General features: G+C 36.9%; 1 protein-coding gene across 3 annotated transcripts in view; it reads left to right on the plus strand.

Annotated features, from left to right (window-relative positions):
• The window catches only part of MTMR9 (myotubularin related protein 9), a 135,966-nt gene that overhangs the window by 71,285 nt on the left and 41,623 nt on the right, over positions 1–23,058 (plus strand). The window contains exon 11 of one of the 3 annotated variants that reach the window (XM_023736748.1): positions 1,279–7,620. In XM_023736748.1, the coding sequence (XP_023592516.1) occupies positions 1,279–1,442 (164 nt within the window). In that variant the 3' untranslated portion in view covers positions 1,443–7,620. Of the gene's footprint in view, positions 1–1,278; positions 7,621–23,058 lie in introns of those variants that run through there. The other 2 variants (XM_023736749.1, XM_004382203.3) reach the window with 2 other exon arrangements.

Below are 23,058 nucleotides of genomic sequence, written 5' to 3' on the forward strand. Positions count from 1 at the left end.
ATGAATTAGAATTGACTTAACAGCACCTAACAACATATGTGTTACATAATGAGGGTACTCTTTGGCCTTAAAACATCTCAGCTGTTTACATTTACATCGTGGTTAACCATTAATATTAAATAATTCCTGTATTGAAGAATATGTTTTTAAAAATAAAAAAACCAAAGTCCGTTGCCATCAAGTCAGTTCGGACTCACAGCGACCCTATAGGACAGAATAGAACTGCCCTATTAGGGTTTCCAAGCTGTAAATCTGTATGGAAGCAGAATTCCACTTCTTTCTCCCGTGGAGCAGCTGGTAGGTTCTAGTGCTGACCTTTCATTTAGCAGCTGAGCACTTAAGCACTGTGCCACCAGGGCTCCCTGTTTTCAAAAATACTCTCATATAATAGACAAACCAACACAGGCCAATTAATCAATCATTAAGCTATGTTTCTATTTACCCTCTGGTAAAGACTAACATTACAGTATATATAGAAGGACTTATTAGGGCTGGGCCAGTTTGGTTTATAGGACGTGTTTTAATGAATCATAAACCCTTTGTGAACTTGCCAGCTACTGACATGTTGCAGCATAGTAAGTTTGAGTATCTCCTTACTGAAATAACTTGAAGCCATTATTTTGGGGATGATATAGTTAACACAGGTCTAGGTAAAGGAGAAAATGTCTCTGTTTAGTTCATAATCAAATGATATTATTATTATTATTATTTGGAGAAAGAATCAATTGCCTGCAGAACTGAAAAACTGTTTCTCAAGTGACAGAGAGAGCACACAAGCAAGCAAGCTGAAGTTTAGGATTATAAATAACAATTTATTTGATTCTGCTTTTACTGTAATTGACTTTTCCAGTGAAGATAATTTCACACATTCTCTTACAGGTTTGGGTAAAGTTCTATAACTTAAAAAAAAAAAAAAAAAAATTATAATGTAAAACTGGAAAGTTTGATGTAAATTATCAGCTGCTTCTTCTGAATATAAGGTATAAGAACACAGAACGGGATTTTAATCTATTTGGTAATTTTTTAGGTTTTTTTTTTTTTTAAGAATTAACGAGCATGTACACAGACATAGTGTCTCTTGAATACTGTATTAATTGCACTCTTTCAGTACATTAAGATTCCTGTATATTTTAGAGTATAGTAAAACATATCTGAGTTGTAAGAAAAAAAAGTAAAAAATAATGTATAATGCATGGAATTAGATATTATCCACAAGTATAATGTTAAGCCATGGTATACCTCTTTCTCCTGTCTCTTTCCCTTTCCCGGATTCATTAGGCATTTTCCTACGCTGGAACAGATCCTCCAAGTATTTGGATGAAGCTTATGAAGAAATGGTTAACATCATTGAATATAACAAGGAATTACAAGCAAAAGTAAATATCCTTAGGAGGCAGTTGGCAGAACTGGAAACAGGGGATGGGATGCAGGAGAGCCCCTAGAAGATCCTCCCCACACACACACACACACTCTTCAGAGAGCCCTCCTGGACCTGTATTCCACCTGTCTCTCCTTTGCCCTTCAGTTCACTTTTACACAATAGCCTTGAACTTAGGGCTTAAGATGTGGGAACCCTCTACTGTAATGGATTCCTTGATACTTTATTATATTAATGAAACTTACTGTAATTACTCATGTTTCATGTGGCCTGTTAGGCCTCTTCACTTAGGGAGAAGGAAGGAGGTGCTAGTCATTTTATTTTATGTGAAATAGGTGACTTATTTAATGACATTTGTGTTATACACCATTTCATAAGTTTTTATCTCTGCGTACACTTTCCAAACAGTGCTCCAAAACAGTGAAGGATATGGTTACTCTTTTTAGGGAATATTTATTGATTTTAAAAAAAGGATTAGACTTTTAACCACTCTGGGTATAGAAATATTTTTCAAAACTGAAACAGTTAATAAACCAAGGAATTTCATGTTTAACATGCCATTTCCAATATTATCTTTGCCACATGAGATAGCCATTCTCTTTAAAATAGTTTTGGACCAGTGAAGCTGAATTGATTCTCATTCTAGTTTGTCAAGAAAGGAAAATCTAAATGCTTATTCTAGATAAATTACTTTTGTAGGGGTAACAGGTATAGTCCTCTGATATTTACATTAAGAATAATTAAATTTAGTTTAACAGTAGACACTAAAAGTATGTGCAATATGGAATTAAGGTAGGAATTTGTTACTGACATGGTATTGTTACTATCGAGTTGGCTTTTTAGGTCTTTAACCATATATATTAAATGTGTGTTAAATGCTGCATGTAAAATTAAGCCATCATTTAGAATAGATGTTAGTTTGTTATAAAATCAGCTTCAAAATATGGTTTTCTTAAATGAGAGATGCACTGTCCTTGTCTGAAGTTCTGTGTGTGTTACTGTGTTTTGTTTATTTTTAATTATGCTAAGAGTTTACTAAGGTTAAAAATTCCATGTTGGCTTAAGCCTTTTGCAAATTTATCTTGACACCACTGATTTGTCTATTATGTATTAGACAAATATAGTTTAAGGGGAGGGGGAGGTTTATGAATATGATGCAGCTCTGTGTTTTAAATTTCAAGAACAGATTTGAAATGTTTCATTATTACAGAAACAGTAAACGCTGTATTTATGCTATACTAGTTTGTTATGCCTGCAACTCAAAAAGTTTGTGGTTCAGTATTTTCCACGTAGGTTTCTGTTTTATCACACTGTTCATTTTAGCAAATACTATCAATTCTACTTTTCCTTTAAAAGGATAATTGAAGATTAATTTTTAACACCATTTCCACATAATCTATATATAACTGTTTCAGTGTATAAAACACCAAAACTGAACCTTGTTTTCAAGCTATATATTGAGCTAAAAATATAATTTTAAAAACTAACCTTTAGCAAAATCCATGGCCTTAGAAACTGGCAAATACTTTCCATCTTCAGTTGCCCAAGCATCATCTTTTCTGCTTCCTCAGACTTACAGCAAAAAGCTAGGTAACATTCCATAGTCAAATTCTCTTTTGGTAAGTTTGTGTGCTTTCTTCTCTAAGCTCAGTTTTATTCTCAGTTTATTTTCCTGCCTGAGTTATGAATCATAAAGCCCTCATTAGAAAGCTAACACAAGGAGCATAAGCAATGATATAACTTTCTATAGAGATTTCTGTATTAGGTGAAATAACTATGTTATTTAAAAGAGGAAACACTCTAGCTTCTTTGTGGCCCCACAGAATTGCTTGTCGCATCTATTTATGCAGTTGGCCTTTTTGCTTTTCCTATTTTGTCTCAAAGCTAGATATGAAGAAGCTTTTTTCTTCTCAGTTAATGGACCCATAAGGAAAATCATCTAGAGATTTTTAAGTGGTTCTTTGGAAGTGACTCCCACTGATTAGATTGATTGGCCCTAGGGCTCCCATAGTTGGGAACTTTGAAGGGAGTTTCTGATAGACTTGGTCATGGAGAAACTGTTTAACATCAGCTTATACCTGTATTTCTGATGGACATTTTATGTGAGAGCCAGAGTAAGATAGTAGCATATTTAAATTTCTTTTTTCTTTCTCTAAGAGACAGATCTCTTAAGCTGTTTTGACAAGTTTGCATTTTAGTGTTAATTTATAGTTAGAGAATATCCAAACCCCAGAACTATTTAGAAGTAGTAAAAGCAACTTTGGTATCAATCAGTGCACTTTCAAAATGATCATTTAATGCAAATATTAGGGCTTTCACAAATGTGAGAACTCTGTCATAAACAAGTACACTATCAATATAATTTGGAAGAGGGTTTTGGTAATACTATTAAGTTACCACTCCCTTGCACGAGAATAAATAAAATGGATAAACTCATGAGAAGGTACTTGCTAAACAGTAAATTTGGAGAATTGTTTTTGATAAATGTGGCTTTAAGAACTTTACTAAAGAGAATGGTGGCAATAATAGTATGCAAGCAAATTGCCCCATAGGAACCAGTAATAATCAAGTGAGATAATTAAGTTCATTTATGTTAGACATCATGTTAGGCATCTTCTGAATTCATTTGATACTGAAGGCTGGTTTACATGGGATGCAAAAAGTAGGCCCCACAAAGAATATTTTTTAAAATGTAAAGAATTGCTACAATCTTCTATCAAGATCACAAGGATCCTTAGATTTAAATTGAGGGCCAAGTTCTTCCTGTTCTAATCTTGTGTACCTCCCTCTACCTTTGCCTTTCTACTTCCTTGCCTTTCATATCGCAAAGTCCTAAATCTTACAAAAATGTTTTTCCTTTTTGCCAAGAGAAAGAAGCCTCTGTTGACTCTGAGTCCTTGGTTGCCTTTTTAATTAATAAATAAGTTTTACAAATCAGAAGAATGTAGTTGGTTGATTGTATAAAAAAATTTTAACTTCTTTTGTGGCACAACTTTTCAGTAATTATTTGCATAGTCAAAATTTGTCATTTTCATTTTACTAAATGGGAAGAAAACAAGCAGAAATTGTACAATCTAATAGCAAGTTTGAACAGTCTGTTAGATTTTAAAATTATTTTTGGAAAATTTTGGAAGACAATTGACATTCATTTAAGACCCCATGTGGGGGAGTTTAAAACTTGTGTTTGATCTCTGAGGCCTGATTAACAGAGGTGGGATCTCACTGTTTTTCGTTTTAAGGGATAAAATTCAGTGGGATTTTAGTGTTTGATTCACTCAGTGTGTTTGGTTTATGTTAAATTTAAAAAAAATTAGTATCATGGAAAATATTTGACCAATAGTTTAGTCTCTTGAAGTGATAAAATAGAAAGGACATTTTGCTGCGTTTTAAAAGTCTGCTTAAATACGTAACTATTGTAATTATCTGGTTTCGGAAATATTTTAATTGTCAGTCTTAAGTAGGCCGTCAGATTAGCTTGTTATCAGACCTTAACCTGAGGCAGAATTTTGGTGGTTGCCCACTGAGTCTTCCAAATTTAATGAATGAGCATTCTTTATCAGAAAGGTATTTCCTGGACAAAAAATGGTTAATATTTAGAATAGTTGATCCCCTCCTGTAGAACCTTTTAAATTTACCAGAGAATAAAGTGATTAGTACATCTGATACAGGTTTATGCTATACCTCAAGACAACATAGACTAGTTATTTCTTATTCTTTAATATGGGTCAGATCTTTTTTTTTCCCTCCAGAGCTGGTATCCTAAGTTATTTATTATGAGATAGTGTTTTTATGTAATTCATTGTCTTAACAAAAAACATTAAAAGACTAATTTCTCCATTGATATTTATTCTAAGATGATATGAAATGCCTATTTTCTGTTTTCTAGTTTTTATTTTTCTTTAATAAAACTTCTTCTGCATTTACTGAGTCTTTATAATCCAGTATCTACAGCATCTTCTTCCTTTGAACCATAGCCTGGAAAAGATCCTCTGAAACTATAGGACTAGATTTTTAAAAGTTTGAACTTGTTATCTGAATTCCCTTTTCAGAAACCTAAAGGCCTATCTTTTGAACTGCACTGCAGAATTACAGTTTGTGCTTAATTTAGTGGACGATAATGGGACTCATTGTAGACACTACATTGTCCTGAAAAGTAACTCCTGATGAAAGTTTACTGGCTTCTCAGCCATTGTGTTCACTTATCTGCAAGTCTTTAAGGATTAACTATATTTGTCATTTGCAATAAAATTGAGTTGTGCAACACTGCCTTGTGTCTGTCTGAGCAAGACATTTGCTTCACTTTTAAAATGCACCTATCTTTGGAGAGGTGGATTATTCTACACAAATACTCTGTGAATTCCATTGGTTAGAATCCCTATAGATCTATTACCATCTACACTAAAAATGTACTTGCGCAACTTAGTTAAAAAAGAAGAATGTGTTTCATCAATAGCCGGGTATTTGGATTGTTCTCTTGATATATTTGAATGTGACTCTTGGATTCAGGTGCACTATACAAAATTATACAAAATTGCACTGTATGACAAATGTGTCTGTAATGTATGCTTTGCTAAGACCTCAAGAGTGCTTAATGTACAGGCTTCTACATTGTGAACCTGTCTGTATATACCTGTCTTAGGGAAAAATTCTGAACTTTTGTAAGTCTGAATATTATTTAGAATGTTCACTAAGTGTTAAGTTCACTTATGTTCTAAAATTAGAATCATTCACCTTGAGTTTGCTGCTTGTCAAGCTTGGTTTTACTGAATCAAGAAACTGTCTTGTTGAATGTGGTACTGTTATCTTAGTGTGTGATATTTGTGTATGGTGTTTTCCCTCTGCCTCAGAGGACTGTTGCACAGATACTAGTGTTAAATTTCTATAGACAGTGGTAATAAAATTTGAATATATTCAAATGCTGATAAAGTAAATTTGTAGGCTGGATTTTTTTTTTAATTTGTGAAGGGTCGACTATCTCAATTACAACTGCTATATTTTTTTTACTTTATATTTTGAAAAATTCATATCTGCAAACAGAAAGTTGCAAAACAGTACATTGACTTCCCATATACCCTTCATTTAGATTGAATGATTGTTAACATTTTTTCACATTTACTTTAACTCTTTGTGTGGGTATGTGTTTTTACTATTATTATTGTGCTGAAACATTTGAGAGTAAGCTGCAGACATCATAACCCTTTCCCCTACGTACCTCACAAGTGTTCCCTAAGAATAATAGTATTTACTGTACTGTTACTACCCACTCACTAATAGTATGTGTTGATACAGATTAATGATAGAGAAGGGAAGGCTCTTTCTTAGAGTAGAATGCCATTCTTTCTTTGTAGAAAGAATGATGAAATTAGAAAATGACTGACAATCATCACAATAATAATTGATTTATCATCATCAGTGGGTGCTAAAACTTGAGCAGGTAAAAGTTTGTGAAGAACAGAATGTTTACATAGTATCTTGCTACAAAATACTTATTAATTACAAGCAGGAAAATAGTAACTTTACAGTGAAGGAATCTGATAAATATCACCTTACCCAAGCAGAAGTTAACCTCACTAATAGTGGGACATAATATGTGCCTTCTAATCTAATCCACTGAAAACAGCATAACTTTTGTAGGATTTTTACCAAAAACAAACAAAAAACCGAATCTAATTATGAGGGAGCATCAGACAAACTTAAATTGAGGCACATTTTACAAAATAATGTCTATAATCTAAAAACTACTAAATTCATGGAAGAAAAGGAAAGACTGAAAACCTTTTTGTAAGTTTGAAGTTATTTCAAAATAAAACGTAAAAGCAAATAATGGGTAGCAAGCAGCATCCATACAAAGCTAAAAAAGTAAAAGAATCAAAATATTTCAGCTGATGAAAATTACAACCTAATAAATGAAGCAGAAGAAAACTAATACATTCCAAAAGGAACACTTTTAAACAAAACTTTCAGATATGAAAAAACACCTCAAATGATAAATTACAAAACTCAGAACAGAAATAGATGTCCCCACCCCCTAAAAAAAAAGGTGAAGGTAGGAAATTAGTTGAATGAACTCAGGAAAGAAATTGCTGAACAAAGAGAAAGTCATATTAAAGACTAAATTACAAGATGTCCAAAGGGGAATAGTTCCAACTGGAATTTATTAAAGGGCACTGTGATGGTTAGGGTTGTGTGTCAACTTGGCTGGGTCATGCTCCTCCGTGGTTTGGCAGTTATGATGTAGTTTGGCAGCTTTTTAATGACGTAATCACCTCCATAATGAGATCTGATATGATGTGATCACCTCCATGATGAGATCTGTTGTGAGCAGCCAGTCAGTTGAAAGGGAGTTCCCTTGGGGGTGTGATCTGCATCTGATATAGGTGGGCTTTCTGGCAAGGCTTGCTGGCTTTCACTCACCCTGGATCCTGCAGCTGGTTTCTGTTTATCTGACCTCCAGTTCTTGGGACTTCAGCTAGCAGCTTACCTGCTGTCTTAGCTGCTGATGTTGGATTCGCCAGCACCTGTGGCTGCATGAGTCAGCGGAAGCCTCCAGCTTGACCCACGGACTTGGAACTTTACAGCTTCTTCAACTGCATGAGCCATTTCCTTGATATAAATCTCTCTCTATATATATATATCGAAAAGCCAAGAGATTGAAAATAATGAGCAAAAAAGATCAGAGAGAAAGTGATACAGAGGACACAAAGAAGAGCCATCATATGAATAATTGGAGTCCCTTAAGAAGAAAAATGAAATAATGGAACAGAACTAATATTTAAACCTATAATCCAAGAAAAGTTTCCAAAAGTAAGAGAAGATGTGAGTGGAATTGGACCCAGATTGGTCAATCCTAGAAAAACTATTAGACTTTATAGTCTAAGACATATCCTAGTAAAACTATTAGACTTTAAAGATGAAGAGGGAAAAAATCCCCAGGGCCTCTAGGCAAAACAGATGAAGTCACTTAAATTCAGGTTGCTATTAAAGTTTTCAACAACAACATACAAATTAAGACAATAGAACAGCATTTTCAAGGAATACAAGGAAAGAAATTATGAGCCAAGGATTTTATATTTAGCCAACCTGTACCTTAAGAATCAAAGATATTGAAAAAGATTTTAAACATGCAACAACTCAGGGAATCCTGTGATCAAGTGTGGTTCCTGAGGAATTTGTGAAAGGACTAGTTTCATCTAATTAAGAGGTGACTGGAGAAATTTCAGCAAAAGGGCTGATGGTTAGCCCTGAATGTGTTTTAAACGTAGATGGAAGACTAAACCAAAGATAGAGACATGAGACGAAGAATAGTAGGTAGATGCTATGTATTTTGACAATTTAGAAATAATGCAATTTTTAAAATAAGAGAAAAAGGAGAAAGAATAAGCGCATTGATTGCCATATAACTAATAGGTGGGATTCAAAGGTATTTAAACCTAACAAATCAGATTGTAGAAGGCTTAAGGAAGAAAGGGTCTATGGGCATTATAAACAATATTACCAAGATAAATCTATAAAAAATGCAACTCTTACACCCAAAGAAATTTTTAAAACTGCAAAACAGGCAACATAAATACAGTAAGTATATATGACATATATATAACAATTTATATTTAGCATATAAATATAACTGTATACATAGTAAGGAGCCCTTGTGGCACAGTGGTTAAGAGTTTAGACTGCTAACCAAAAGGTCAGCAGTTCGAATCCACTAGCTGCTCCTTGGAAATCCTGTGGGGCAGTGCTACCCTGTCCTATAGGGTCGCTATAAGTCAGAATCAACTTGACGGCAATGGATTTTGGTTTTTTATACATAAGAAAATAATGACAGTTGAAACCAAACATCAGTCATATCAATAAATGTGAATGGACTTAATTCATCTATTTTAAGAAAAGATCTTCAACTTGGTTTGTAAAGCAAAACCCAATATGCTATATACAAGAGACAGAACTAAAAGTAACTCAGGTTAAAAATAAAGGGATGGTGCACTAGTCAGGGTTCAATAAGAAGCAGACTGAGAGAGAACACCAGGGTTTGTTATAGGGATTTTACCTTACACAACTGTGGTAGCTAGTTACACAGTTTTTGTAAGGCTGTTTCCACATTTGATACTAGGAGCTTACAGTCCACAGGTCAGGCAGTAGCAAAGGGAAGATAAAGTTGGGAAGATCAAGGACAAACTGGAACTCACAAAGAGACAAAAATTTGTCAGTTATTGTTGCTATTGACCTTAATGGTAGGAGTGTTCTACAGAACGGGGTCCTTTGTTGTGGAGGTAAACACACACGCACACCTGGCCCAGGAATTGGAGAAGCTGAAGGAGGATCCAAGGAAAGATACAGCAGTTGCAGACACAGCTGCTGAATCTCACCAAGAGGTGAGCCAGCAGATGAGCAACAATGTAACTGAGCTACAAATGACGGCTGTTTCTTACTTACACCCTCCCAAGAGAATCTCACTTGTGGTCCATCCTAAGAAAGCCTACAGGAAAGGTAATTCTGGGAAATGTAGCTCAGCTTGTCCAACTTGACACATTACAAAACCACAACAGATGGGAAAAATACATACCAGGTGTCATGGATTGAATTGTGTACCCCAAAAATATCTGTTAACTTGGCTGGGTCATGATTCCCAGTATTGAATGATTCATTTCCCTATGTGTTATAAATCCTATCACTATGATGTAATAAAATGGATTAGCAGCAGTTATATTGATGAAATATACAAGATTAGATAGTGTCTTAAGCCAATCTCTTTTGAGATATAAAAGAGAGAAGCAAGTACAGAGACATGGGGACCTCATACCACCAAGAAAGCAGTGGCAGGAGCAGAGTGCGTGTCCTTTGAACCTGAGGTTCCTGTGCTGAGATGCTCCCAGAACAAGGGAAGAGTGATGACAAAGACCTTCCTCCAGAGCTGACAGAGGCAGATGACAGACTTCCCCTGGAGCTGATGCCCTGAATTTGGACTTCTAACTACTAGACTGTGAGAGAATAAATTTCTCTTTGTTGAAGCTGTCCGCTTGTGGTATTTCTGTTTAGCAGCACTAGATGACTAAAACATAAGGTAAATGGAACATGCCAAGTGTGTTCTTCCCTGTTGATACAATGCTGCAGCCACTTTTGAATGATCTTCAGCAAAATTTTACTTGTGTGTGGTATTAATGATATTGTTCAGTAATTGCCACATCCAGTTGGATCACCTTTCTTTGGAATAGGCATAAATATGGATCTTTTCCAGTCATTAACCAGGTAGCTGTCTTCCAAATTTCTCTACATAGATGAGAGATCATTTCCAGCGCTGCATCGGTTTGTTGAAACATCTCAGTTGGTATTCTGTTAATTCCTGGAGCCTTGTTTTTTGCCAATGCCTTCAGTGCAGCTTGGGCTTCTTCCTTCAGTACCATAGATTCCTGATCATATGCTACCTCCTGAAATGGTTGAACATCGACCAGTTCTTTTTGGTATAGTGACTCTGTGTATTCCTTCTATCTTCCTTTGATGCTTCCTACATCGTTTAATATTTTCCCTGTAGAATCCTTCAATATTGCAACTCAAGGCTTGAATTTTTTCTTCAGTTTTTTCAGCTTGAGAAGTGCCGAGCATGTTCTTCCCTGTTGATTTGCTATCTCCAGGTCTTTGCAGATGTCATTATAATACTTTATCTTTCGAGCCACGCTTTGAAATCTTCTGTTCAGCTCTTTTACTTCATCATTTCTTCCTTTTGCTTTAGCTACTTGACGTTCAAGAGCAAGTTTCAGAGTCTCTTCTGACATCCATTTAGGTCTTTTTCTCTCCTGTCTTTTTAATGACCTCTTGCTTTCTTCATGTATGATGTCCTTGATGTCATTCCACAGCTCATCTGGTCTTCAGTCATTAGTGGTCAGTGCGTCAAATCTGTTCTTGAGATGGTCTCTAAATTCAGGGGGGATATATGTCGTGCTTTGGTTCTCATGGACTTGTTCTAATTTTCTTCAGTTGCAACTTGAAATTGCATATGAGATTGATGGTCTGATCCGCACTCGGCCCCGGCCTTGTTCTGACTGATGATATTGAGCTTTTCCATCATCTCTTTCCACAGATGTAGTTGATTTGATTCCTGTATATTCCACCTGGTGAGGTCCACATGTGTAGTTGCTGTTTATGTTGTTCAAAAAAAGGTATTTGCAATGAAGAAGTCATTGGTCTTGCAAAATTCTATCATGTGATCTCTGACATCATTTCTGTCACCCAGACCATATTTTCCAACTGCCAATCCTTTTATGTTTCCAACTTTTGCATTCCAATCACCAGTAATTATCAATGCATCCTGATTGTATGTTCCATCAATTTCAGACTGCAGAAGCTGGTAAAAATCTTCAATTTCTTCATCTTTGGCCTTAGTGGTTGGTGTGTAAATTTGAATAATAGTCACATTAACTGGTCTTCCTTGTAGGCATATGGATATTATCTCATCACTGACAGCATAGTACTTCAGGATAGATCTTGAAATGTTCTTTTTGACGATGAATGCAACGCCATTCCTCTTCCAATTGTCATTCCCAGCATTGTAGACCATATGATTGATTCAAATGGCCAATACCAGTCCATTTCAGCTCACTAATCCCTAGGATATTGATGTTTATGCATTCAGTTTCATTTTTGACGATTTCCAATTTTCCTAGATTCATACTTTGTACATTTCACCTTCTGATTATTAATAGATTTTTTCAGCTGTGTCTTCTCATTTTGAGTCATGCCACATTAGCAAATGAAGTTCCCAAAAGCTTGACTCCATCCATCATTAAGGTCGACTCTACTTTGAGGCGGCAGCTCTTCCCCAGTTGTCTTTTGAGTGCCTTCCAACCTTAGGGGCTCATCTTCCAACACTGTATCAGTGTTCCACTGCTATTCACAAGATTTTCACAGGCTAATTCTTTTCAGAAATAGACAGCCAGGTCCTTCTTCGTAGTCTTAGTCTGGAAGCTCAGCTGAAACCTGTCCACCATGGGTGACCCTGCTGGTATTTGAATACCGGTGGCATAGCTTCCAGCATCACAGCAACACACAAGCTCCCACAGTACGACAAACTGACAGACACTTGAGGGTAGTAGAATATATGATTTTTCAATTCAAAATGGCCAATATCAGTCCATTTCAGCTCACTAATGCACAGGATATAGATCGTCAAGCATTTCATTTCACGTAACAACTTCCAATTTTCCTTGATTCATACTTCATACACTCCACTTTCCAGTTACTAACAGATGTTTGCAACTATTTCTTCTCATTTTGAGTCATGCGACATCAGCAAATGAAGGTCCCAAAAGCTTTATTCCATCCACATCATTAAGGTCAACTCTACTTTGAGGAGCCAGCTCTTCTCTAGTAGTATTTTGAGTGCCTTCCAACCTGAGAGGCTCATTTTCTAGCACTATATCAGACAATTTTCCACTGCTAGCATAAGGTTTTCGTTGGCTAATTTTTTCAGAAGTAGATCACCAGGACCTTCTTCCTAGTATGCCTTAGTTGGGAAGGTTTGCTGAAACCAGTCCACCATCAGTGTTTGAAATACAAGTGAATTAAACGATGCAGGAGGGATCAAAACCAGATGGAAGGAATACACAGAGTCACTATATCAAAAAGAACCTTCAACCATTTCAGAAGGTAGCATATGAACAAGAACCTATGGTACTGAAGGAAGAAGTCCAAGCTGCACTGAAGGCATTGGCAAAAAACAAGGCTCCACGAATTAACAGAATACCAACTGAGATGTTGCAACAAATGGATGTAGTGCTAGAGGGACTTATTCGTCTATGCCAAGAAATTTGGAAGACAGCTACCTCACCAATCGACTGGAAGAGATACATATTTATGCCCATTCCAAAGAAAGGTAATCCAACAGAATGCAGAAATTATTGAACAATATCATTAATATCACATGCAAATAAAATTTTGCTGAAGATCATTCAAAAGCGGTTGAAGCAGTATATTGACAGGGAACTGCCAGAAATTCAAGCCAGATTCAGAAGAGGATGTGGAATAAAGGATATCATTGCTGATGTCAGATGGATCTTGGCTGAAGGCAGAGAATACCAGAAAGATGTTTACCTGTGTTTTATTGACTACACAAAGGCATTTGACTGTGTGGACCATAACAAATTATGAATAACATTGATAAGATTGGGACTTCCAGAACACTTGTGATCCTGTGAAACCTGTATATCGAACAAGTGACAGTCATTCAAATAGAACAAGGGGATTCTGTGTGGTTTAAAATCAGGAAAGTGTAAGTCAGGGCTGTATCCTTTTACGATACTTATTCAATTCAATCTGTGTACTAAGCGAATAATCCAAGAAGCTGGACTATATGAAGAAGAATGTGGCATCAGGATTGGAGGAAGACTCATTAACAACCTGTGATATGCAGGTGACACAACCTTGCTTGCTGAAAGTGACAAACCTTGTAGCACTTACTGGTGAAGATTAAAGACTACAGCCTTCAGTATGGATTGCACCTCAACGTGGAGAAAACAAAAATCCTCACAACTGGACCAGTAAGCAACATCATGATAAACGGAGAAAATATTGAAGCTGTCAAGGATTTCATTTACTTGGATCCACAATCAGCGCCCATGGAAGCAACAGGTAAGAAATCAAACACCATATCGTACTGGGCAAATCTGTGCAAAAGACCTCTTTAAAGTGTTAAAAAGCAAAGATGTCATTTTAAGAAGTAAGCTGCACCTGACCAATGCCATGGTATTTTCAATGGCCTCATATGGGTGCAAAAGCTGGACAATGAATAAGGAAAACCAAAGAATTGATGCCTTTGAATTGTGGTGTTGGCAAAGAATGTTGGATATACCATGGACTGCCAGAAGAATAAACAAATCTGTCTTGGAAGAAGTACAGCCAGAACACTCCTTAGAAGCAAGGATGGCAAGAATTCATCTCACTTACTTTGGAAATGTTATCAACAGGGATCAGTCCCTGGAGGACATCATGCTCAGTAAAGTAGAGGGTCAGTGAAAAAGACGAGGCATAGGTGAGTGAGCACCTCCAGCACTGCATACATTGAAACATGTCAGTTGGTATTCTGTCAATTCCTGGAGCTTTGCTTTTTCCCAATACCTTCAGTACAGCTTGGAGTTCTTCCTTCAGTACCATTGGTTCTTAATCATATGCTACCTTCTGAAATGGTTACATGTTGACAAATTCTAGATAAGTAATATGACTTATGTATTAATTCATTCAACTTTGCACAAATGCAATTTGATCAAATATCAAACATTTTTCTAAATAAATTTTTTACCGTTACAATAACAAACTTACCAGGAAACTTTTACACTTCATTCATTTAAAACAGTAATAACAGGAGGCAGGGCCTGTTGTCCCTCTTACAACAAAGACCAAAAAAAAAAACAAGCGATTCAATTACATATGACAATCCAGGCGCCCTGATTATCAAAGACAAAGGTGAGGTGTCGACTGAGTATGGGGGTGTGGGGGGGAGGAGAGACAGTTCAGAAGTAGCAAAGAAGTGCCAGTCATGAGGTTGCCAGCACCTTGCTGTCTGGGTCTGCCGGCATAAGCGGGTTAGGCGAGCAGTAGTGTTTGGGCTACATTTCATCATCACGTGTGGTCGGGCGGCAGAGTCTACACAAGCCTCCAGACCTGGTAGAAGTGGTGCTGGACCTGCGAAAGTTAAGTGCAAGCTTCTAACCTACTAGGCAGGGTCAAAATAACCCCTCCCCCTCTGGGACTTTCACAGTGGAGAAGTGCCTCTTTCCCCTCACCCACTCCCCACTCCCCTCTGCTCGCCACAAGTCCAGCAGTATTCAACAACTGCCAAACTCCCTAAGCCTAATGCAGTGCTATCCAAGCCCAAACCAGACTCAAGGCTTTAAAAAAAAGACTCCAAGCCCTCTAAGCTGAGAACTCAGAGGACTATCTGCGCCCAAACCAGTTTCGCAGTTTTAAAAAATCACGCCCGCTAAGCCGGAAACTCAGGGCAGCTACTGCCCCTTTGCCTAGGCACTGGCATAAGGGGTCCGCAGACTTGTAGCACCCTTCACCTCTGCCTAGACCTGTATGGGCCGATTCAACACCGCCTGCCTTATTAGCATAAAACAACCAGGCGTCTATTTTCAACAGACTTGTGACATTTCACACCGCCCTGCCCATTAAACAGGGACCTCACCCACCTACATCAGGGGTCTGAGGGCTAGCGGTATCATCTACTCCATCTAGCAGACCCCAACAGGGATCTGAGAATAATTGGTGCCTCCCAGTCCCTGCAGCCAACAGTACGGGGTGCCCAAGGACCGGCTGCAAAACCCACCCCCTTACCTGTTCTAGGTGACAGGGACACGCCCTCCATGCAGGCATTCAGGGGCAGCCATCAGACCCCTGCCTTGCTCAGCACATACAACTTTCTCATGGTTCCCTGTTTTGGATCATGATCTTGCTATAGAATCTTTGATCAAAAATGCTCAGTAAATGGTCATTGGGTACCATCTGGTTTTTAAGATCCCAGGCACCATACAGTAAACTAGAAAGTTGAATAGAAACAATAATATTAGGCCAATTGTCTAGAATAACCAATGAAACCATGACCCTAAGGTCTTTGAACCAAGGAAACAAATCTTACGAGGTGTTTGTCAATACATAAACAGCACCAGTAATGGCTTTTCATGAGCCTCAGCAGCAACTACATTCTGCAAAACTTCAGTTTGCACATTAATATAAATATAGCAACACTTATCTATTAAGGCACAAACTGTTCCTCGAGAGAACTAATAGGAAATCTAATGCTGTTCTATTTTTGTAAAATCATAGGTCAAACTTCAGACACTTATCTAGTTATGATAGTTACAACTTTGCTAAGTTTATCAACAGGGACTTCTAATTCAAGAGTTACAATATCTAAACCCACTAGATAATTTAGGAGAAAGGAAAATAATTTCTTATATCCAGAAAGCAGGACCTTAAAACATCAGCAATATTCCCACGTAAAAACCCACAATTTCCTTTAGTTTACTCAGTCTTACATAGTTAATTTCTGTTCATTTAGGAAATAATATTGGAGTTATTATTCCCTCTCTTTGAGCATAGAGAATGTGACCGAGCTGGACCCGGGCTCACAAGGACTCACAAGGACACATCAACTGGGCCCTGAGGTATAAAGACAATAGCTAAAATAATCTTGGAAAATATCTTTATAGGAAACTTTCACATAAAGCTAATCAAACAGAACAAAAAAGACTTTCCACTCTTTTTCTATTAGCATTTAGTGAATAGAAATTTGTTGGACCAAGGAAGACCCTCCTGACTGTCGTTACTGAAACCTGTACCAATGATTGTTAAGAAAGACGATTCAAAATGTAGGATCATGGTTTCTAGCCAATCCGAAAAGGCTAAGCTTTCAATGGTTTTGCCAGTTTGTAATGTTAACATACACTGAAGGCTCTTTAACTGTTCTTTGGACTCGGGCAGACATTGCTGTGGCAACATGATTTTCCATTTTCCCGTTCTTGCCTATTCTGTAACATTCTTTGGACTTGGGCAGACATGGCTGTGGCAGCATACTTGTCCGTTTTTCCCACTTTTATCTGTTCTGTGATATTTCCCTGGACTTGGACAGACATGGCTCTGGCAGCGTGGTTGTCTGTTTCCCACTTTTGTCTTTTCGAATATATGCCGAATAAAACTTTCTTTTTGCTTTATTCAACTTTGTGATGTTTTCCCCTACAACATTGTTCTACGTGCTTCTGGGTCAGCCGCAGTCTGTGAACCCATCAGCTTCTGCATAAGAGTTCTGGAAACCTTGATTGAGTTTAGTCAGTCTTTTTCACAAGTCCAATATAGTCCATCTTTTTGTTGACATTTTGGTCAAACGTTTTCAACAAATTAGCAAAGTAAAAACTTATCTGCAGATGACAAAACAATATGGCCACAATTAATTTATAAACATAACTCTTAATAGTGAAACACCTGATAGAAGTTAATTACAAGCATAATGTAAAGGCCAAATGAAATCAGTTAAAAAAAACTTTAGATAAAAAATATTTCTAAATATAACCATTAACTGTATTTTTAAAGAACTTCAGATATAATACATAATAATCTTGAGACAAAATACCATATAGTCAGGATATACTAAGAATATATTAAGATTATCAAATCTCTAAATACCTGAATAGTAATAAAAAACAAAAAAACTTCACAGGTAAATGATATGAATTCCCCAATCAAACCATTGGCTTTGATGATGCTAGATTAAAAAAAAATAAATTTGTGACCAAGTTAACAATAAAGAAATAATAATAAAATTATGACATAATATTATGTGATTATTGTCTAATATTAGGCAAAAACATAAGAGCAAATACTAACCTATAAATTTTAACCCAAAGAGTATCAGGCACTTCTCTTGATTTTGACAACACATTCTATATAATTTATAACATGTTAAATAAACCTTTTTTATAAAAAATATTTGTGGCTTTCTATGAAGTTTTAGAGTTGTCAGGAGTTTATCGTAAGTTACCATGAAACAATACATAAGTTATTTAACCAAAGACCTTAAAGATTAAAACCTTAGCTTTTTTTTTTTTTTTTCCCCCTAAAGCTATGTGGCTTGGTTTTTGACTCTGGAATCTTTTTCTAATGAGAGACCAAAACTTTGCCTTAGAGGCAGATTACACAAAGAATAAATTAACCCTTCAACTCAGAAATCAAAGAAAATTTTGTTATTTTAACAGCAAGAAACCTAATTCTTTGTTTTATATGCTATTTAACATTAAACCTCCTAAAAATCTCATAAATTAAACCATTAAACTTTAGTCAGACACATAAAACTTTTGATCATTATCAAATAAACTTCTTTTTAATAAACTTTTTAAACGTCTTTTTTGCATACCTCTTACAGTGCATCCCTTTAAATGGCAAAAATGAACTCACTCATTAGCAGACCTAAATATATATAAATATAACTTGGTCACAATTTTTTTTTTTTTTTTTAATCTAGCATTATCAAAGCCAATGGTTTGATTGGGGAATTCACATCATTTACCTATAAAGGTTTTTTTTTTTAATTACTATTCAGGTATTTAGAGATTTTGACAATCTTAATATAGTCTTAGTAGATATATCCTGACTATATGGTATTTTGTCTCAAGATTATTATATATTATATCTGAAGTTCTTTAAAAATACAGTTAATGGTTATATTTAGAAATATTTTTTATCTAAAGTTTTTTTAACTGATTTTATTTGGCCTTTACATTATGCTTGTAATTAATTTCTATCAGGTCTTTCACTATTAAGATTTATGTTTATAAATTAATTGTGGCCATATTAAGTTTTGTGATCTGCAGATGAGTTTTTACTTTGCTGATTTGTTGATCCATATGTATCAACTATATATATATATATATATATATAAATATATATATATATCCTTTCTCTTGTGGCATAAAAAGCAAAAGTATATAAGCTTAAATTATGATAAATCTCTATTAACTCAATTTAATATTAGTAAGTTACCTAAAAGGTCTTTGAAATTATCTTAAGCCTGTATACCATAAAGCATAACTGTTGTTGAAAGAAAGTCTATTTAAACATTCTAAGTTTTCATTCAACGTTTACTATTTCCCCTATTTTTCCCATCTAATTTTAGCCCTTAAAGATTTTATCAACTGACTTTGGAAATCACAAAGGCTCTGTTCAATTGACCAGTTCATTGACATGAATATAACCTTAAATCTCTAGCTACTGTTGAAAATATTTTTCCAGGCCATTTCAGGTGTTTCACTGTGATTTCTATTTTTTGTCTTCTTAGTAATTGATATCCAACCAATTTCTGATAACTGTAGCAAAGCAGCAATTTGTCTTATCTTTTTTTTTTTTTTGGTCTTAAAGGACGTTTCCACCTAGGTGGAAGGGGTCTTTCAAAAGCTTCCCTGGAGCAATTGACCTTGGAGACTGGGGGCTGAGGAGGCTTGATCTTACCCCATCCTACCTACCTTTTAACTCATGGTAGAAGACAAGATTAGGTCACTCCAATTCATTTACATATGTTTAAGTTGACCTAGGCATTTTAAAGGGCAAAAGATAACTTATTTCTTTCCCTTTACTATTCTGGAACTGCTACCTTTACTTTAAGACAAAATTATTCCTTTTTCCTTAAATAAAACACATTTCATATAATATGTAGCTTAAGTTACTTAGAAAGGTTTTGCTTTTAAGATTGACATAGTATAGAACATAAAGATCTTACTGTACTTTTCAAATAGACCAATTTTATCAAAGTTTCTTTAAGTAGCTACTAACAGTCTAAATCATAAGACAGACACAAGACACAGTTGTTCTGGACGAGGAAAGAACTGAGATTCTAAGACAGTCTTACAAAACGAACAATTGTCAGCCATAGCCACCAATCTAATACAAGACAGAAATAGACACAATGGTCTAGACCAGAAGCAAGCTCTCAGAACAAAAGGAGACAGAAAGACCACAGAAACTCACCACACAAAATAAGGATATGGGGATTCTAGTTTCTTAAAGTGTATATAGCAATTTTTGGTAAGATTGACTCAATTCAATGGAAAAAACAGGTTCTAGATGAAACTTATTAACTTGCCAGAGCTGCAGATGGAGGAATATTAGACCTTTTGACAAAACCTGAGCATCAAGCAAAATTTCCATAAAGAGGAAAAGACAACACAAATCAAAGCTCATTTTCCCAAAGTGGTCACTGAAATTCCAAATTACTTCTAGTATACTCAGTTTAAGGTGTTTTTAAATATGAACCCCAAACCAGTGTCTCCATAGCAGGGGGAAAATCTAGGCTCATTTATCAAAGATGTTAAACTGTAAGGCTTGAGTTTTGGGTTTCCTTGTTTTAGAACTTAACACATTCTGCTGGCTAGAGACCCAGTCTCTTAATTTAGGCCTTAAATATACTAGTTCCTCTGATTGGATAGTACTTTAAAGTAGCTACTGATGATTTTAATTTCAACATTGTGATTCTTTACTGAGAAACTATATCATAAAACAGGTACAGAACGATTTTTCCCTTAAATTTCATAACACAGGTCAGAAGCTGCCATCTCCCCCTGAGATTTGGCAAAACAGAGCACTATTTTCCAGGTTTTCTCCAAGCCACAAAAAGAAACCTAATGAGGAATGCCTCTGGGTTTGGACAGTGTTTTGCTTAGACCATGTGTACCTGCGCTGCATGAGAGTTGGCTTACAGGTGGCAGGCAGCCTAATGCTCTATCCTGTCTTGCGACCAACTTATCCTGTCACGGGAATCTTTAACACTTGTGATGAGTGCTGGCGACCACCCTAATGGTTTTTACTAGTCGACCCATGCCCCAGTTTTTGCCGTTTTATAGTGACCCAAAGCTCTTTGAAAATAGAATTACCTCTTCAGTGTTTCAAACACTGGAATCCAGACCTAAACTGCAGTTCACCAAAAGAGTTACTAAATGTCACTCTTAACCAAACAGTCAAACAAAAATCTAAGAAAGATTCTCCTTAATCAACTAACCGGTTTTTCAAACAAATATGCCAAACAAAACTTAAGAAAACATGAGAAGGAGAATAACAAAAGAATAAGCAAAGGAGACTTGTGGGCAAAATGGTGCTCTAGGCAGAAGCACCACGCCATCCCTCCACAGCAAACATCTGAAAAACTAAGCTGAACAGAGAATACAACAATCCTGAAACCCTAAAACATCAAATGAAGAGATAAAGAACTCAGCCAAGCACCAAATGGAGTGAGAAAACAGACAACGGAGAGCGAGGAGAGATTCATGCAGAGGTCCCCTACCAGCTAATGCAGCGCGGATCTACCATCTTGGACTCCTATCAGAGACCAGCAAACGGGGTATGAGAAAGCAGCCTCACGGAGCATCCAGCGGGAGACAAAACAGCCGGTAATTTGTGATATATGCTTTCCCATCCCCCACACTTCTTCACCCCGACTCGACCTCCTCTGCTTCCGTGGCCACAATCTCTTGACTGGGAAACACCGGCTGCTTGGATTACACACACCCGAAAGGGCCGGCTCTCTGAGTGCCATTTGTTGGCTGCTAGTGTTGCTTTTTTCCGCTTCTTTTGATTTCTTCCTTACCTCTCACCACCTCCCCCTCATTCGCTCAAATACCTGGCTCTGTGCACCAACTTTGCTTCTTCCTGAGGGGCTGCAGAGCTCCAGTAATTTGTGATATATGCTTTCCCACTACCTACCCGTCTTCACCCACACTCGGCACCCTCTGCTTCCCGCAGACACAGTCTCTTGTCCGAGAAAAACCAGCCCGCACTAGCTGGCTCTCTGAGTGTCATTTGTTGGCTGCTAGTGTTGCTATTTTTTCTACTTCTTTTGATTTCTTCCTTACCTCTCACTACCTCCCCCTCCTTTCGCCCAAATACTGGGCTCTGTCTGCCATCTTTGCTTCTTCCTGAGGGGCTGTGAAGCTCCGTTCGAGTGTGGAGCTACTGCCCAGTCTGGGCTGCCGAGCTGATGGGATCCCGGGGCTTTTATTTGTTTGTTTTGAATTGCTTGTTTGTTTTCTTTTCCTTTTCTTGAGCTGGGAACCCTTTCTGGCCAGGCAGTGCTGCGTGGTAAGGAGACTTCCCACTTGGCTTGCACAGACTTGCAGAAAGATCCCTGAGAGCATTTCTTTTTTCATTGGTTTTTTTTTTTCCTTTGTTTTTTGGGGGGCCCTTCTTGTTTTTTTTAATTTGTTTTGTCTTCTTTTCCCTCTTTTTCTCTTTTTGTCTTTCTTCATTGCTCAGTTTCTCGTCTCTCTATATCTTCCTTCTCTTTCTGTTCCCTGAATACCTGACGTTGTATACCGCTATGCCTTCTAGCCAGGCTGTACTGCAACACCTGAGAGCAACTCCCCAGACCTCATAGCTGCACTGGTGGGATGCCTGGGAACTTTGCAGTTCTTAACCTTTCTGATTTTTATTTATTCATTCTTTTCTTTTCTTCCTCTTAGCCTTTTTGCTTTTCTCCATTTCATAGTCTCTTATCTCTACACTCCAATGGCAAGCTCCTCTAGCATTCTTGTTTGTTTGTATGTTTTTGGCTCCTGTTCCTCTCTCCTCTCTCCCATATCCATCTTAGCTCCACACATAACAATCTCCGCACTGCATCCTGCCTACCTGCACCATGTGCTTGACATCACACCACCAAGCAACACAGGCACGGCCTACTGGAACCTGCCCTGTACTGATTACTGACCCGCTCTGGTGGCTGTAGTAACTGCCACAAACAACCCGTCCCAGTAATTCCTCTTCAGCTAGACCTGCCCTGCCGTACCATATCTGAGTGACTGACCCTGTCAATTGGAGAAGGAGGCAAAAAGTATTCTGCCCACAGATGAGCAAACAACAAAGAACACACAGTCTGCCTGCTCAGACATAGTAAAATTTTTTAAAAAAGGGGACAAAACAAACAAATCTACAATCAATAAACGAGAAAAATAACTACTGAATTCCCTGAAGACAGCAGACAATAACAAAACATTTACAAAAACAGGACAGGATGGTTCTAGTAGGCGTCCAAAATAAAACAACATAACTCTCCAGTGGAAGAAAAGGCACTAGAACTACCTGATAGGGAATTCAAATCTCTAATACTCAGAATTCTCCAACAACTGAGGCAAAAAGCTGACAAACATGAGGAAAAA

Source organism: Trichechus manatus, unplaced genomic scaffold, assembly GCF_000243295.1.
Source record: "Trichechus manatus latirostris isolate Lorelei unplaced genomic scaffold, TriManLat1.0 scaffold00091, whole genome shotgun sequence".
Classification (NCBI taxonomy): Eukaryota; Metazoa; Chordata; class Mammalia; order Sirenia; family Trichechidae; genus Trichechus; species Trichechus manatus.